This window comes from Tachyglossus aculeatus, chromosome 20, assembly GCF_015852505.1.
Source record: "Tachyglossus aculeatus isolate mTacAcu1 chromosome 20, mTacAcu1.pri, whole genome shotgun sequence".
Classification (NCBI taxonomy): domain Eukaryota; kingdom Metazoa; phylum Chordata; class Mammalia; order Monotremata; family Tachyglossidae; genus Tachyglossus; species Tachyglossus aculeatus.
The window spans coordinates 10,843,757-10,862,511 of record NC_052085.1 but is presented as its reverse complement, the minus strand read 5'-3'; the positions used below and the strand labels follow the sequence as shown (position 1 = coordinate 10,862,511).

The 18,755-nt window shown below is 45.4% G+C and overlaps 1 protein-coding gene across 5 annotated transcripts in view; it reads right to left on the bottom strand.

Annotated features, from left to right (window-relative positions):
- Positions 1 to 14,075, bottom strand: part of ZC3H13 (zinc finger CCCH-type containing 13) — a 59,415-nt gene extending 45,340 nt beyond the window's left edge. For 2 of the 5 annotated variants that reach the window (XM_038762094.1, XM_038762098.1), the window contains exons 1-3: positions 13,173 to 14,075; positions 1,319 to 1,444; positions 870 to 979 (exon numbers count right to left, since the gene is read on the bottom strand). In XM_038762094.1, the coding sequence (XP_038618022.1) occupies positions 870 to 979; positions 1,319 to 1,435 (227 nt within the window). In that variant the 5' untranslated portion in view covers positions 1,436 to 1,444; positions 13,173 to 14,075. Of the gene's footprint in view, positions 1 to 869; positions 980 to 1,318; positions 1,445 to 2,059; positions 2,155 to 7,848; positions 7,873 to 13,172 lie in introns of those variants that run through there. The other 3 variants (XM_038762097.1, XM_038762096.1, XM_038762095.1) reach the window with 3 other exon arrangements.
- Positions 14,076 to 18,755: the final 4,680 nt, after the last annotated feature.

The window sequence follows — 18,755 nt, the reverse complement described above, 5'->3', positions numbered from 1 at the left end:
ACTGCTGTTTCAAAATAAGTGAAGAAAGCAGGTACTTGAAAGTTACTGAGAGGGCCAAACATTTTAGAGAGTGATGCTTCTGATGGGGGCTTGCCAATGTGTTGATTTTTTTTTTAAAGTCTGTTTTGTTTTTAAAAAACAAGTCTATTGTTGGTTATTTCAATAAATGTGATGAACTATAAGGTAGCAGAGATAGTGATGTACATGTGTATATTATGCCCTTAGAAAGACTGGTAGGGCAGAACACAAAACTATATTAGATGATAGACCTAAATCTAATTTCCCCTATGAGAGAAAATGGTGATTCGCAACTTTAGTGCTAGCAGTTTATTTCAGAAAGGAAGACACTCATCTTAACTACACTATTTGTATTACAATTTCTTCTAGGAAAAAAGATTTTGCATAAATGCAAAATGCATTCTTTACTAAATTAATTTGAATGCTGAAAAGTCAACCATACTAGCTGTTTCCTATTTTAGGTTAATAACAAAACTCCTCTCTAAAAATACAATGAATTGTAATTCAAGCAGTTACTGAGGATAGAGGTATTCAAAAGCCACAGTAGAAGCATAAAATTATCCATTTACCCAAGAATTTACAGTCACTACTCCCAAAGCAAATGAAAAACTGAGCAAGAAAAACTATCTAAATTCCAGCCTTTTATTATTTGAAATGAAAATTATATTTTAAAAAGCCACTGCAGTGGTGGAGCTTTCCCTTTTTTTTCATTTTAGAAACTTGAATAATCCTAAAAACTTAAAAAAAAACCTACTAAGATAGCCACAGTAGTACTTCAGATTCTTAAATACATCAAACTTGCCAAAGCCATTTTCCAAGAGCATGTAAAAAATTCAAAGTTCTCTATTTACCTTCTATAACTGCTGCTATAGCCTTTACCTCGGGGTGAAGGGCCATGTACGAATCTACATGTGTTCCCATAGAGGCAGTTGCCCGTCTTCAGCCAGTTACGGCACTGAGTCTAAGAGACAGATATTACCGGGTGAATATCACTTATTTCTACTTTAAGTTTGAGTGGCAGAATTTTTTAAAACTTCTAAAATTATTATTCCAACTCATCTTGATCTCTCTCCCCCCAAGTAAATAAAAATAATGAACAGACTTCTGAAAAAAAAAAACCTCCGTGCATATTATTTTTTCAATTCTCTTAAGAATTTGAAAAGCTCATCTATAGTCCTACATGAAAGCAGGCTACTCTCCTGTGTTAATATGTCCCAATAACTTAAGAATTCCACATGTGTACATTTCCTTTTGAATGTCCTGCCAGCTAAGAGAGAGAGATGAACACGTAAAAACTCACCTCTGCAGTACTGCCAGTGCTGGGTCCAAGCCTTTCAAAAACACTGGGTCTTCGTGATGTGCTATCAGATATGGTCTTGGTATTTTCCACTGTGACCTTCCTTCTAATTTTTGACATTTTGTACTACTTTAACCAAAAAAGAGAGAGGCAAAAACTGTAAAATTCTTTAGTGGTAAATAAATGAGGCTGAACTCACTAGCAGAAAGAAGGAATTATTATGCTGTCAAAACTGCAGGAGGATTTCTGTAGAGAGGAAGAATGAGAGTGCGGAAGGAGTCTTAAATTACGTGGAACATATCCACCTGTTTTACGGTGGCACAGCTGATTAATAAACTAATTCATATCAAATGAATAGGAGAATTTTTTTTTCAAAGCACCATTTTAGATTTGCCATCCTCCTTTTGAGGAAAGGTTAGATGCAGAGAATAGTCAGTGCTGTTAGATCAAGTCACATCACCATCAATCGTATTTATTGAGCGCTTACTATGTGCAGAGCACTGTACTAAGCGCTTATGTCTTTGGTCTCCATCCTTTCCAGCACAGAGATGTCTTCAGAGTATTTAATGAGCACACTGAGATTAACTTGTCTTGGGGGGAAAAAAAGGGCTCAAAAAAGAACAGGAGAGTTTCCTCTCTGAAGAAAAAGTTTTGCTAATACAAATTATGTGTGCTGAATTGCTGGCAAATTTCATTCTTAAAAGAGCTCAGTGGTGCAGGATTCTTCCCCCTAAGGGGGATTACCTGGAAAACCTAGGGAGAAGGACTCATGCTCCAAGGTAGTGTGGAGTACAAAGGCATCTGAGAGCAGAATTCAGCCTAAAACACACAGAGGGTAGAGAAGGCATTTTGTGTTTGTCAAGAGAAAAACACATCAGTTTGTGAGATATCAAATTATAAACGGAATTCATCACAATCCTCCCATGGCATACAACTTTAAAATATAAAGGTTACCTCTTCCTGGCCACCCTTACAGAAATATATTTGGGAAAAAGGCCAATTAAAAAAAATATGATTGTGCTGCCGAGGTTCCGCTGGATGGAAATCAAAGTTTTCTATGTAGTTTTGATTATGTTTTCTTAAATTCATGATTAGCAAGAAATAATGAAACAGGCCATTAATTTTTTTAAAAGCAGATTTCTGCCCCTAAAATCTACAGAGAATTAGAACTCCAGAGGGATTTAATCAGAAAACATAACTGCATGACACCATCCGATGAACCACATAAAGCCCATCAGTACAGTATATAAAGAGAACATTTGGGCAGGATTGAGGCAAGTGAGTAGAATTACACCAATATTCTCAAGAAGAGAGTCAGGATGCTTCATGAGTATCTCAACAGGCATTTATGTAACTCAGACTATTGGTTAAAAAAATTACAAGGGGGATTCATGGATAAGAAAGGAAAAAAATGTTAATTATACGATTGCACTCTAAAATGTATTCCAGCCCTTTCTTTGGTGTTGTGTCAAGTGACTGAATGCTTGGATCTCATTGCAAAGGGAATGAGAGAATATAAGATAATAGCATTCAAAATGAAAAGCCCAATTTACATGAAAAAAATTTGCATTCAATTAGAGCTATTTCACTTGAGCCTCATAAAAACAACAACAGAGGAAGCACCTTCTACATACGACCAAAGAAATGCTGGACAAAAAGCTGCATCAGAAAGGATGAAAATAGATAGTAGACAAATGATTTTAAGAACTCCCATGCATCTTGTTTCAGTGTAAAAAAATAATCAAATATACAATCAAGACAAAGTGATTTTAAAATATCTTGTATTTGGGGGTAATTACAATAAACAAAGATAAGCATAGTTTCATAAAATAAACTGATAGAGAAAGAAATCACCTATATAAATTATAGTTAGCCTCAACTTGCAGACTCACATAACAATAATGTAGTTAGCATAAGGAAGACACATATCAAAATTTCTTTTGCCTGTTTTCTGTTTTTACACATACTTTAAGAAGATCGTTAGCCCATGGGGAATCAGGCACAGGAACAAGACTTTGAAAGGAAAACTTCGAAAGGAAACACTGCGGTCTGAGTAACTCAATGAAACCATTCCTCCTAAACAGAGTCCACAGTGAAGAGTGAATGTTTTGAATTTCAATTGGGAAAATTATAAGGTATTTCAATTTCCCAGAAATCAACAAAAATTTAAGTGAATACAGGCAAATAAAAGGCAAGAGTGATCACCACCTATTTTTTTCCATCAGAAATTAAGTGTCAAAAATGCCACTGAAGATTTTACAAACAAAAACCAAAGGGACTTCTTGGTGTGGAGGAAGGGAACCAACTGCCTCCCTACAGACACAATTTCAAAATGTGAAATGGCACTTTCCTAATTGTATTTAACTTACCAATCCAAAAATTCATATCTAAATAAGTCTTGTGCCTTGCTACTTGACAACGTGCACTTTTTCACCACCTCCGTCATCCAGGGAGACAAATGCAAGATCCACCAAAACCTTTACCTCCATCAAAGGAGGTTTGAATGTAGTAATTTTGAAGTCCAAGAATAAGAATAATGAACATTCACACTCGAAATGACTTTCAAATATCACACCAAGGTTAGAGACCAACCAAGATATTTCCCCATTCTCCCCCAATTTAATCCTGTTAGTAACCTGGATTACTAGCTCTCCCTCCTTTAAGACTTTTCTCCAAAATTTTCATGGGATATTGACGCTCTCCAAGCTGGGTCCCTTCTATTGACAAGACTAAGACCCAAAATACCGCTCCATGCTGGGGGGGCAAGATCTCCAGGGCTCTTCAAAAATGTACCCTCAACTAAAAATATCAGATAGTGGCAGAGCAACCTTGCCTAAGATGCAAGGACTCCCTCGAAGGAATACCTCAACTCAGGGGGAACTTCAGGGTAAAGAGAAGAAAAACAAAAGGCTGCATTGAAAAAAATTCATTTTAAAATCGGTGCCACTGATCCGGCTGGAATTTTTCACTATCCCAAAGGCAATGGCTATGGATGGAAAAAGAACACTTGCCACCGGGGTGAACATAAAGTACACTCAGTTCCCTATAACACAGAATTCTGTTCTTGATGAACCCAACTTGGAGGAAAGTGTGCTATACCATGCACGCCTGAGCCTCAGCGAAGCACATAACTGTTTCGTCCAACATCACTTTGTAGTCTATTGTCCTCTAATTCCCTAACATGTTCCATCTAAAACATGTGTAAACCCACATGCTATGGAAGAACTGAGTTTACTAGAACTGGCTTAGTGAAACAATGAATTCTGAAACAGTCATTCTAATTCATGACTCCTTATATATCACTGCATTGTTTGGGGTTGGGAGGTGAGAGGGGTGACCCCATTCTGGGAAACAGCAAAGTAATACCCCTCTGAGTCAGAAGACCATATTCTTCTCCCTTTTGTATTATTTCACGTTAAAACGTTTGTCAAAGGTGCTTAGGTAACACAATGATAGGTGTAAATTTGCACTCTACCTATAACAGTGTGGTGGCAGAACAAACCCACCATCTACTGAACTTCAAGGGCAATTTTAACTCAATCTATTCCCAGCATAAAATTAAAGCAAACATAAAGGCAAAGAGATTCATTTTAATTGTACTGAAAGTTGTAAAATGGGAAGAACCATAGGAACAAATCTTATTTTGGTCTCTGAAACAAGCTTTCAGATCATTATCAGATTGTGACTTGAATTCATCAAAATCTACTCCAATTGTAAGCAGGAACATTACCTGCTTATCAACGGTAAACCTTTAATACTCAGAATAAGAGTAGTTTCAATAAATGTGCCAAATCATAGTTTCCTCCAGAGTCACCACTTGTGACTAATTACAGCTATATCTGAGAAATGAGCACTTAATTGCGGCAGTTACCAATTGGGATTTTAAAAAAACAAACTTGCGGTGGAATTAAAAAATGTATTTCATATTACACAAATCTTCAGTAGCAAACCTTGTAAAAGGATGCTGGCACATCCATTTAAGTTACATAATTATACTATAGTATACTACTTAAACCGGCCAAGATTTGTTATAAACCTCTCCTCTTTACCCATCCACTGTTGTATTCTGTTTTCCACTTCCATTCCATTGTTTTCCTGCTAGTTCCCCAGTAATTCACTTGGGCCTTCTGTGCCCCACTGCCCACTGGTTCTCCCCCAAACTGTGAGACACTTCTTTGCTTTTCAAGACAGCTTTTTTTTATAACTTCCCCCTCCACTGCCTTTTCCCCATCTCCCCCCCACCCACTTTCTATTACATCTCCTTCTCTCCTACCTTTTTTGACACACCTAGCCCAAATTTCTTGGTGCTCTCTAGACTCTGATGGTCTCTGCTCTGATAACCTTTCTTTCCACCATGGAAATTCCACTTCTCCTTTCTTGCCTTTCCACCCAGCCATCTCTCAAGACCGTGGTGTCTCTCCGGTTTTCCGCAGACTTCCGTACAAAATAGCAAGCACCTGGGATATTACACACTAAGATCTGGTTCTCAGGCCAGACATGCACAATTAGTACTTGGTTCCCCTTCTAACAATACAGCGAGATGAGACACTGTTTTGAAAAGACAAGCAGTATTTTTATGATCGTAACTACCTGCAACTTGGAGAGCTCTTACTGCTCTGACAAAAAGTGATACAGAAAATATCTTTTAGATTAAAAGCTGGATTTTAGTTTCCAACTTGAGCAAATAAAACATTTCATGTGTGATTGTGATTGCAGGCACTATCCAATAAAATAGGGAATAGAAACAAGAATATACGCAGTCAATAAATGATTTTTTTCTGAATTATAAACATTGTCAACAGGAAGTTTCGAATGGCAATGCTACTACTACCCATCAAATCTTGACTGATTTATCCAGTGGGTACTCCTGACTCAAGAGCAGCAACAGAAGGCCCATGAGCTGCATCCTACTGAAATTGGTCCCCCCTGGGCATTCCAAGACCCCTAGCTTGCACAACTACACAACTCAGCAGGTTTGCTGTTTAAAACATTACCTCAGATCGTATTTTACACTTTGAATTAAGAATTTATTTTGGTAACCAGAGAATGACAGCATAGAGCACTTCCAAAGTAGTATCACTTGAGAACTAAATCCAGCAACTTTCAAAAGATTAACTGGGTAACTAAAATGTCCCATACTCCCTTCCACACGCTTCCGGTAAAGCCTCGGACAACACTACGGAAATACAGAAACGTCTTAGACTTCAAAACCGCAACTTTGTGCTGATGCCACTTGGCAGCGACTTAAGAATCTGTCCTGACCAAACTGCAACAATTCTGAATACTTATGCAAGCAATGCCAATCCACGTGACAACCAAGTTCTGTCTCCAACAATAATACCAGGCCAGGGCATCCAAAAGCTTATAAAATGGGGCAAAACCAACTGACTATATTCCATGCCACAAAGCAGATCCTAAAGATGGAATTATTTCCCATTCACATACTAAGCTGCCTAGTGTGTCACTTACAATAATTGTGGCACTTAAGTGCTGCGCACCAAGCACTGTACTAAGCGCTTGGGCATATTCAAGATGACCAGATTCCATAGGGGGCACGCAGTCTAAGCAGGAGAGAGCAGGTATTGGATCCCTATTCTGCAGATGAAGGAACTGAAGCCCAGAGAAGTTAAGTGATTTGCCCAGGGTCACACAGCAGACATCTGGCAGAACCGGTACTAGAACCCAGGTCCTCTGACTCCGAGGCCACATTGCTTCTCTATCTACATCTAGGGAAGACATCACGAGCAAGAACTGCTCAGGACCACTGACTCTCCACTGTTAGTTGCCCCCAGCAAGGGGCAACTTCTTGCCTCTTAGACGCCTGCCAACAGGGGATAGAAACCTACAGGATAAGTCTGGCCAACGGAGGCCTCCTTCCTGCAGAGGTTCGGTGGACTGCACAAACCCCCGTGCTCCTGCAGCCCTCGTCCCTCTCCAAAACACTAAAAACCACCGGGGTCTCCTGATTGTTTTGCCTACCAATTCGCGGTGAGTTTGGGGCACAACCTTTCCCCCCCACCCATCACTCTCCACCCCTCTCCCTCAAGTCCTGAGCTCTAATCCCGGCTCCATCCTTGCCTGCTGCGTGCCCTTGGGTAAGTCTCCGTGCCTAAGTTATCTCACCTGTAAAACAGGGATATAGACTGTGTGCCCCAAGTGGGGCAACCTGATAATAATAATGGCATTTGTTAAGCGCTTACTATATGCTCAGCTCTGGGGTAGATACAAGTTTATCAGGTTGGACACAGTCCCCGACCCACATGGGGTTCCCAGTCTCCACCCCCATTTTACAGATGAGGGAACTGCTCCACCACTTGTCTGCTGTGTGACCTTAGGGAAGTCACTTCACTTCTCTGTGCCTCAGTTACCTCACCTGTAAAATGGGGAATAAGACTGTGAGCCCTATGGGGGACAGGGGCTGTGAACGACTCGACTTGGTTGTGTCCATCCCAGAGCTAAGTACAGTGCCTGGCACATAGTAAGCGTGTAACAAAACACCATAATAACAATTATTATTAAGTGAAATGACTCACCCAAGGTCACACAGCAGATGAGTGGCAGAGCCAGGATTAGAACTCATGACCTTCTGACTTCCAGGCCCAAGGTCTAGCCACTGGGCCATGCTGCTCCTTGCTCCTTCCCTCGCCCACGGTGGGGCCGGGATGACGATGATGATGGTATTTGTTAAGCACTTCTAGACTTTGAGCCTGTTGTTGGTTAGGGATTCTCTCTGTTGCTGAACTGTACTTTCCAAGCGCTTAGTCCAGTGCTCTGCACCCAGTAAACGCTCAATACATGCGATTGAATGAATGAATGAGGCACCGTGGCTTAGCGGAAAGAGAACAGGCTTGGGAGTCAGAAGTCATGGGTTCTCATCCCGGCTCCGGCACTTAGCTGTGTGACTTTAGGCAAGTTACTTCACTTCTCTGGGCCTCAGTTCCCTCATCTGTAAAACGGGGAGGAAGACTGTCAGCCCCACATGGAACAACCTGTATCACCATGTAGCGCTTTGAACAGTGCTTGGTACGTAGTAAGCGCTTAACAAACACCAAAATTATTATTAAGTGGCGGAGCCGGGATTAAACCCAAGACGTCTGACTGCCAAGCTGGCGCTCTTCCCAAGCGCTTAGTCCAGTGCTCTGCACACAGGAAGCGCTCAATAAACACGACGGAAGGAATGAGCCCGTTGTTGGGTCGGGACCGTCTCTATTTGTTGCCGACTTGTACTTCTCAGCGCTTAGTACAGTGCTCTGCACACAGTAAGCGCTCAATAAATATGATTGAATGAACCCTTGCCAACGCCCCCGCGGGGCATCTCTAGATGGTAAACTCACTGCGGACAGGCATTATGTCTGTTATATGATTTGTTCTGACGGTTTTGACACCTGTCTACTGGTTTTGGTGTCTGTTTCCCCCTTCTAGACTGGGAGCCCGTTGTTAGGTGGGGACCATTTCTGTCTGTTGCCGACTTGTACTTCCCAGCACTCAGTAATAATAATAATAACAATAATGATGGTATTTGTTAAAAGCTTACTAGGTGCCAAGCACTGTTGAAGCGCTGGGAGGGATACGAGGTGATCAGGTTGTCCCACTGGGGGCTCACAGTCTTCACCCCCATTTTACAGATGAGGGAACTGAGGCCCAGAGAAGTGACTCGTCCAAAGTCCCACAGCTGACAAGTGGCGGAACCGGGACTAGAACCCATGACCTCTGACCCTGAGGCCCCTGCTCTAATAGTAATAATAAGAATAATGATGTTATTTGTTAAGCGCTTACTATGTGCCAAGCACTGTTCTAAGAGCTGGGTGGGATACAAGGGAAGCAGGGAAGCAGCGTGGCTCAGTGGAAAGAGCCAGGGCTTTGGAGTCGGAGGTCATGGGTTCAAATCCCGGCTCCGCCAATTGCCAGCTGCAGGACTTTGGGCAAGTCACTTCACTGTGCCTCAGTTACCTCATCTGTAAAATGGGGATGAAGACTGTGAGCCCCCCGTGGGACAACCTGATCACCTTGTATCCTCCCCAGCACTTAGAACAGTGCTTGGCACATAGTAAGCACTTTGTAAATGCCATTATTATTACAAAGTTATTGTTTTTATTATCATTACAATAATTATAGTTATTACTATTTGACACCTGTCCCCATGTTTTGTTTTCTGTCTCCCCCTTCTAGACTGTGAGCCCGCTGTTGGGTAGGGCCCATCTCTATATGTTGCCGACTTGTACTTCCCAAGCACTTGGTCCAGTGCTCTGCACACATGAAGCACTCAATAAATACGATTGAATGAATAACTACGACTTGATGACTTAGCTCTTGGGAGAGTATAACTAGCTCTCTTCCCCCCTTCAAAGCCCTACTGAGAGCTCACCTCCTCCAGGAGGCCTTCCCAGTCTGAGCCTGCTTTTCCTCTGTTCCTCCTCCCCTCTCCTTCTCCCCTCTCCCTCCCTCTGCTCTACCCCCTTCCCCATCTCACAGCACTTTTGTGTATTTGTACGTATCTACTGCTTACTGTGTGCAGAGCACTGGACTAGGCGCTTGGTAAGTCCAAGTTGGCAACATCTAGAGATGGTCCCTACCCAACAGTGGGCTCACAGTCTAGAAGGGGGAGACAGACAACAAAACAAAACATATTAACAGAGTAAAATAAATAGAATAAATATGTACAAATAAACTAGAGTAATAAATACGCACAAACACATATACATATATACAGGTGCTGTGGTGAGGGGAAGGAGGTAAGGCGGGGATGGACGGGGGGGAGAGGAAGGAGGGGGCTCATTCATTCATATTTATTGAGCACTTACTGAGTGCAGAGCACTGAACTAGACGCTTGGGAAGTCCAAGTTGGCAACATCTAGAGATGGTCCCTACCCAACAGTGGGCTCACAGTCTAGAAGGGGGAGACAGACAACAAAACAAGGCATAGTAACAAAATAAAATAGAATGAATACATACAAATAAAATAAACAGAGTAATAAGTACGTACAAACATATATACAGGTGCTGTGGGGAGGGGAAGGAGGTAAGGCGGTGGGGAGAGGATGGAGGGCGTAAGCGCTCAATAAATATGATTGAATGAATGAATGACCGCCCCACGTGACTTAGGGGGAGAGGAAGGAGGGAGTAAGCACTGGATAAATACGATTGAATGAATATTTATTACTCTATTTATTTACTTATTTGTACATACTTATTCTATTTTATTTTGTTAACATGTTTTATTCTCTGTCTCTCCCTTCTAGACTGTGAGCCCACTGTTGGGTAGGGACTGTCTCTATATGTTGCCAACTTGTACTTCCCAAGCGCTTAGTACAGTGCTCTGCACACAGTAAGTGCTCAATAAATACGATTGAATGAATGAATGAATGACCGCCCCACGTGACTTAAGGGGAGAGGAAGAAGGGAGTAAGCACTCAATAAATACATCTGACTGACTGACCGCCCCACATGACTTAGAGGGAGAGGAAGGAGGGAGTAAGCGCTCAATAAATACGATTGAATGACTGACTGACCGTCCCACGTGACTTAGGGGGAGGGGAAGGAGGGAGTAAGCGCTCAATAAATACATATGAATGAATGAATGACCGCCCCACGTGACTTAGGGGGAGGGGAAGGAGGGAGTAAGCGCTCAGTAAATACACATGCATGAATGAATGATTGCCCCACATGACTTAGGGGGTGGGGAAGGAGGGAGTAAGCGCTCAGTAAGAAACAATAATAATGATAATGGCATTTATTAAGCGCTTACTATGTGCAGAGCACTGTTCTAAGCACTGGGGAATTTACAAGGTGATCAGGTTGCCCCATGTGGGGCTCACAGTCTTAATCCCCATTTCACAGATGAGGTAACTGAGGCTCAGAGAAGTTAAGTGAGTTGCCCAAAGTCACACAGCTGACGAGTGGTGGAGCCGGAATTTGAACCCATGACCTCTGACTCCAAAGCCCGGGCTCTTTCCACTGAGCCACGCTGCTTCTCTACATATATACATATACATAGTAAATGCATATGAGTGAATGAATGAATGACCGCCCCACATGACTTAGGGGGAGGGGAAGGAGGGAGTAAGCGCTCAATAAATACATACGAATGAATGAACGCTCCACGTGACTTGGGGGAGGGGAAGGAGGGAGTAAGCGCTCAATACATACGAATGAATGAATGACCGCCCCACGTGACTTAGGGGGAGAGGAAGGAGGGAGTAAGCGCTCAATAAATATGAATGAATGAATGACCGCCCCACGTGACTTAGGGGGAGGGGAAGGAGGGAGTAAGCGCTCAATAAATACTTACGAATGAATGAATGACCGCCCCACGTGACTTAGGGGGAGGGGAAGGAGGGAGTAAGTGCTCAATAAATACGAATGAATGAATGACAGCCCCACGTGACTTAGGGGGAGGGGAAGGAGGGAGTAAGCCCTCAATAAATACATATGAATGAATGAATGACCGCCCCACGTGACTTAGGGGGAGAGGAAGGAGGGAGTAAGCGCTCAGCAAATACATATGAATGAATGAATGACCGCCCCACGTGACTTGGGGGAGGGGAAGGAGGGATTAAGCGCTCAGTAAATACACATGAATGAATGAATGACTGCCCCACATGACTTAGGGGGAGGGGAAGGAGTAAGCGCTCAGTAAATACATATGAATGAATGACCGCCCCACGTGACTTAGGGGGAGGGGAAGGAGGGAGTAAGCCCTCAATAACTACATATGAATGAATGAATGACCGCCCTACATGACTTAGGGGAAAGGGAAGAAGGGAGTAAGCGCTCAGTAAATACACATGAATGAATGAATGACCGCCCCACGTGACTTAGGGGGAGGGGAAGGAGGGAGTAAGCGCTCAATAAATACGAATGAATGAATGACCGCCCCACGTGACTTAGGGGGAGGGAAAGGAGGGAGTAAGCGCTCAGTAAATACACATGAATGAATGAATGACCGCCCCACGTGACTTAGGGGGAGGGAAAGGAGGGAGTAAGCGCTCAATACATACGAATGAATGACCGCCCCACACGACTTAGGGGAAGGAGGGAATAAGCGCTCAGTAAATACATCATCATCATCAATAGTATTTATTGAGCGCTTACTATGTGCAGAGCACTGTACTAAGCGCTCAATACATATGAATGAATGAATGACCGCCCCACACGACTTAGGGGAAGGAGGGAATAAGCGCTCAGTAAATACATATGAATGAATGAATGACCGCCCCACGTGACTTAGGGGGAGGGGAAGGAGGGAGTAAGCGCTCAGTAAATACATCATCATCACCAATCGTATTTATTGAGCGCTTACTATGTGCAGAGCACTGTACTAAGCGCTCAGTACATATGAATGAATGACCGCCCCACACGACTTAGGGGAAGGGGAAGGAGGGAATAAGCGCTCAGTAAATACATATGCATGAATGAATGACCGCCCCACGTGACTTAGGGGGAGGGGAAGGAGGGAGTAAGCGCTCGGTAAATACATACGAATGAATGAATGGCCGCCCCACGTGACTTAGGGGGAGGGGAAGGAGGGAGTAAGCGCTCGGTAAATACATATGAATGAATGAATGAATGACCGCCCCACGTGACTTAGAGGGAGGGGAAGGAGGGAGTAAGCGCTCGGTAAATACATATGAATGAATGACCGCCCCACGTGACTTAGGGGGAGGAGGGAATAAGCGCTCGGTAAATACAGATGAATGAATGAATGACCGCCCCACGTGACTTAGGGGGAGGGGAAGGAGGGAGTAAGCGCTCGGTAAATACGACTGAATGAATGAATGACCGCCCCACGTGACTTAGGAGGGAGTAAGCGCTCAATAAATAGGACTGACTGACTGCCCGCCGGCCCCGGGTGTCTTACCTCCGTGCGGCGGTGGTGGTGCGGTGGCTCCCCGCCGCCCGCGCGCCCCCCCGCCCGCGCGCGGCGGCCCTTGGGGTCCCCCCCAGCCCGCTGGGAACCGGAGCCTGACCGACGCTTCGCCAGGGTCAGGGCGGGGGCGGGGGAAACAACCGGGAACAGCGCCGTCGGCGAACGGGCACCCCCGGGCCCCGCCGCCCTCCTCACACGACGGAAATCACTGAGGAGCTGCTACGCGCAGGCGCACCGGCCTCGCCTCCGGACAGCGGCTCTTTGGCCCGGGCCGCTTCCCCCGTTACTCCTCTTCGCGCAGGCGCGTCCGCCTCGGTTACTCCTCCTCGCGCAGGCGCGTCCGCCTCGGTTACTCGAAGCGCAGGCGCGTCTTCCCCTAGTACTCCTCTATGCGCAGGCGCGTCCTCCCAATTAAGCGCTTAGCACGGTGCTCTGCACACAGTAAGCGCTCAATAAATAAATACGATTGAATGAACTCCTCTACGCGCAGGCGCGTCCTCCCCCGATTACTCCTCTACGCGCAGGCGCGTCCTCCCCCCCACATTACTCCTCTACGCGCAGGGGCGTCCTCCCTAATTACTCCTCTACGCGCAGGCGCGTCCTCCCAATTAAGCTCTTAGTACAGTGCTCTGCACACAGTAAGCGCTCAATAAATACGATTGAATGAACTCCTCTACGCGCAGGCGCGTCCTCCCCCGATTACTCCTCTACGCGCAGGCGCGTCCTCCCCCGCCATTACTCCTCTACGCGCAGGCGCGTCCTCCCCATTACTCCTGTACGCGCAGGCGCGTCCTCCCTAATTACTCTACGCGCAGGCGCGTCCTCCCAATTAACCGCTTAGTACAGTGTTCTGCACACAGTAAGCGCTCAATAAATACGATTGAATGAACTCCTCCTCGCGCAGGCGCGTCCTCCCCCGATTACTCCTCTACGCGCAGGCGCGTCCTCCCCCGATTACTCCTCTACGCGCAGGCGCGTCCTCCCCCCCCATTACTCCTCTACGGCGCATCCTCCCCCAATAAATAAGCGCTCAATAAATAAATACGATTGCATGAACTCCTCTACGCGCAGGCGCATCCGCCCCCATTACTCCTCGACGCGCAGGCGCGTCCTCCCTAATTACTCCTCTACGCGCAGGCGTATCCTCCCAATTAACCGCTTAGTACAGTGCTCTGCACGCAGTAAGCGCTCAATAAATACGATTGAATGAACTCCTCTACGCGCAGGCGCGTCCTCCCAATTAAGCGCTTAGTACAGTGCTCTGCACACAGTAAGCGCTCAATAAATACGATTGAATGAACTCCTCTACGCGCAGGCGCGTCCTCCCAATTAAGCGCTTAGTACAGTGCTCTGCACACAGTAAGCGCTCAATAAATACGATTGATGATGATTGAACTCCTCTACGCGCAGGCGCGTCCTCCCAATTAAGCGCTTTTAGTACAGTGCTCTGCACACAGTAATTGCTCAATAAATAAATACGATTGCATGAACTCCTCTACGCGCAGGCGCATCCGCCCCCATTACTCCTCGACGCGCAGGCGCGTCCTCCCTAATTACTCCTCTACGCGCAGGCGTATCCTCCCAATTAACCGCTTAGTACAGTGCTCTGCACGCAGTAAGCGCTCAATAAATACGATTGAATGAACTCCTCTACGCGCAGGCGCGTCCTCCCAATTAAGCGCTTAGTACAGTGCTCTGCACACAGTAAGCGCTCAATAAATACGATTGAATGAACTCCTCTACGCGCAGGCGCGTCCTCCCAATTAAGCGCTTTTAGTACAGTGCTCTGCACACAGTAATTGCTCCATAAATAAATACGATTGAATGAACTCCTCTACGCGCAGGCAGGTCCTCCCAATTAAGCGGTTAGTACAGTGCTCTGCACAGTAAGCGCTCAATAAATACGATTGATGATGATTGAACTCTACGCGCAGGCGCGTCCTCCCAATTAAGCGCAGAGTACAGTGCTCTGCACACAGTAAGCGCTCAATAAATACGATTGAATGAACTCCTCTACGCGCAGGCGTGTCCTCCAATTAAGCGCTGAGTACAGTGCTCTGCACACAGTAAGCGCTCAATAAATTAATACTATTGAATGAACTCCTCTACGCGCAGGCGCGTCTTCCCCGATTACTCCTCTAAGCGCAGGCGCGTCCTCCCCCTATTATTCCTCTACGCGCAGGCGCGTCCTCCCCCTATTACTCCTCTACGCGCAGGCGCGTCCTCCCAATTAACCGATTAGTATGGTGCTCTGCACACAGTAAGTGCTCAATAAATCAATACGATTGAATGAACTCCTCTACGCGCAGGCGCGTCCTCCCCCGATTACGCCTCTACGCGCAGGCGCGTCCTCCCAATGAACCGCTTAGTACAGTGCCCTGCACACAGTAAGCGCTCAATAAATAAATACGATTGAATGAACTCCTCTACGCGCAGGCGCGCCCTCCCCCATTACTCCTCTATGCGCATGCGCATCCTCACCAATTACTCCGCGTAGGCGCGTCCTTCCCAGTTATTCCTCTACGCGCAGGCGCGTCCTCCCCCGATTACTCCTCTTTGCGCAGGCGCATCCTCCTCGAGTACTCTTCGCGCAGGCGCGTCCTTTCCCCCCAATTACTCCTCTACGCGCAGGTGCATCCTCCCCGATTACTACTTTCCGCGCATGCGCGTCATCCTTCGTTAATCATTGTGGAGTTCATCCTCTGCCTTTGGCCTTCTTCTGGTGTGAGGAAGGAGGAGCCGCCATGAAAGACGAGAATGCCCCCCTAGAGTTCATTACTTTGGAAGATGCTATTGGTTGTTATTATCACTTCATTAATAGTTGTCATTTTTTGTGTTTATTGTGTGGTAAAAGCGCTGAGGTAATCAGGTTTATCACAGGTCCCTCTCCCACATGGGGCTCACCATCGAAAGGGACGGGGAAAACAGCCATTGAGTCCTTATTTTACAATTGAAGAAATAATAATGGTAATTATGTAATATAATAATAATATTATTGCTATGGCGTGTCTCAATGGAAAGAGCCCGGGCTTGGGAGTCAGAGGTCATGGGTTCTAATCCCGGCTGTGCCACTTGCCAGCTGTGTGACTTTGGGCAAGTCACTTCACTTCTCTGAGCCTCAGTGACCTCATCTGTAAAGTGGGGATGAAGACTGAGCCCCACGTGGGACAACCTGATCACCTTGTGTCCCCCCAGCACTTAGAATCAATCAATCAATCGTATTTATTGAGCGCTTACTGTGGGCAGAGCACTGTACTAAGCGCTTGGGAAGTACAAGTTGGCAACATATAGAGACAGTCCATACCCAACAGTGGGCTCACAGTCTAAAAATAGAACGGTGCTTTACACATAGTAAGCACTTAACAAATGCCATCGTTACCATTATTATTATTATTATTCTCTGGGCCTCAATCCCTCATCTGTAAAATGGGGATTAAGACTGTGAGCCCCACGTGGGACAACCTGATCACCTTATATCCCCCCCTCCCCCCCCCGGCACTTAGAACAGTGCTTTGCACATAGTAAGTGCTTAACAAATGCCATCATTATTATTATTATTATTCTCTGGGCCTCAGTTCCCTCATCTGTAAAATGGGGATTAAGACTGTGAGCCCCACATGGGACAACCTGATCACCTCGTATCCACTCCAGTGCTTAGAACAGTGCTTTGCACATAGAGTAGCAGTATGGCCCAGTAGATAGAGCACTGGCTTGGGAGTCAGAGGTCATGGGTTCTAATCCCTGCTTCACCACTTATCAGCTGTGTGATTTTGGGCAAGTCACTTCACTTCTCCGAGCCTCAGTTACCTCATCTGTAAAATGGAGGTTAAGACTGTGAGCCCCATGTGGGACAACCTGCTCACCTTGAATCCCCCCACCGCTTAGAACAGTGCTTTGCACATAAGTGCTTAACAAATGCCATTATTACTATTATTATTACGGTCTTTGTGTCAAGCACTGTTCTAAGCGCTGAGGTAGATAATGTAGGTTTAGGCTCCTCATGGAGCTCACAGTCTGAGGAGGGTGAAGAGATATTTTACCCCCATTGTACAGATGAGGGAACTGAGGCAAAGAGAAATGACATGTCCAAGGTCACATGGCAAGTAAGTGGAGCTGGTATTAAAACACAGGTCACCTGACCCCCAGACTCCATGGATTGATTAAAGTGGCCCCCAACTCAATAGTAATGCATTCTCCCAAGCACGTAGTACAGTGCTCAGCACACAGTAAACATTCAGTAAATACTAATGATTGATGAACTTGAAGGAGTAGATGAGCAGCAGGAGCAGTTTCTCTTTTCACCTGTTCTGAGAGTTGTCAATCCCCTGCCTCAGCTCAGAGTTGAATTTAGAGGCAGGCAGCCCAATTTTCTGAGAGCCTTCTTTTCCAGACCTTTCCCTTTTCATGAGCCACAGAATCCTCTGCCTCTTCTCCTGCCCTCTCTAACGTATGGCTATCATCATCAATCGTATTTATTGAGCGCTTACTATCAACCTTGGCAAACTACTATTTTGCTGCCTTGGATTGGCCAGATCCATTGGCAAGGAGGACGAACAACTTTCCTTTTCAGTGGTTCATCTCTTTCGTGCTCCCTTCCACCCCCCCAAAAAACAACAAAAACCAAGGCCATGAAATCCTGTTTGCCTGGAGCTGCTTAAAGGGCTACCAGTCACCCTGCCTCAACTCTGGTGAGTTATTCAGTAAATAGCATTGAATGAATAAGTACTATTAAGTGAATGTGTGAATGTTCCTCTGCAGGAAGGGTGCTAGATGACAAGGAAGGGATATTCAAGGTGAAACCTTAACTGCTGAGATGCATTTTCTACAAACAGTTAAAATTCCCGCAGGCTAATGTGTGTGTGAAGTTCAAGCATAGAACTGACAAAGACTTTAGAAATCTGCTCAGTGATAACAGGCCTGGGAGTCAAAGCTCTGCTATTTGCGTGCTGTGACCAGTTAGGACTTCCCTGTGCCTCAGTTTCCTCAACTTAAAATGAGGATTCATTATCTGTTTTTCCTTCCCTTTAGACCGTGAGCCCCTTGTGGGTCAGGATCTGTGTCCAACCTGATTATCCGGTGTCTACCCCAGTGCTCGGCACATAGTAAGTACTTAAATATCACCATTATTGCCTGGATGATGAGGGAGTCAGGATTTAATTGGCCAGGGCAGGACCCACCTCCAGTGTCTTGCAGCACTGAACAGGGATAAAAAGGAGGTGTTTTAAAGGAAAAAACTAGTTCCCAGAAGGAGTTGTGTTTCATCAGTGCTGCTTCTCTTCCATTCTCTAGTGATGGTTCTGGCTCTCATATAGGAAGGGGCAAGGCTTCCGAAAGCAATTGCCCTAAAATGATCTCCTCTACTGACCAGGCTAGAGTCTTCCTAAATTCTAGAGACTGTCAGGAAATCCCACCTCAGCTGCTGGAATGGAGCCTAATACACAGTTAGCAAAAGGGATGCAACCCTTTCTCCTCATGAATACCTTCCCTCAAGTCCCCCCGTGCTTCTGAAGAAGTACATCTGCTATGGAACAGGAGAATGCTGTCTCTTGGCATTATTTCCCAAGCTAAAATGGA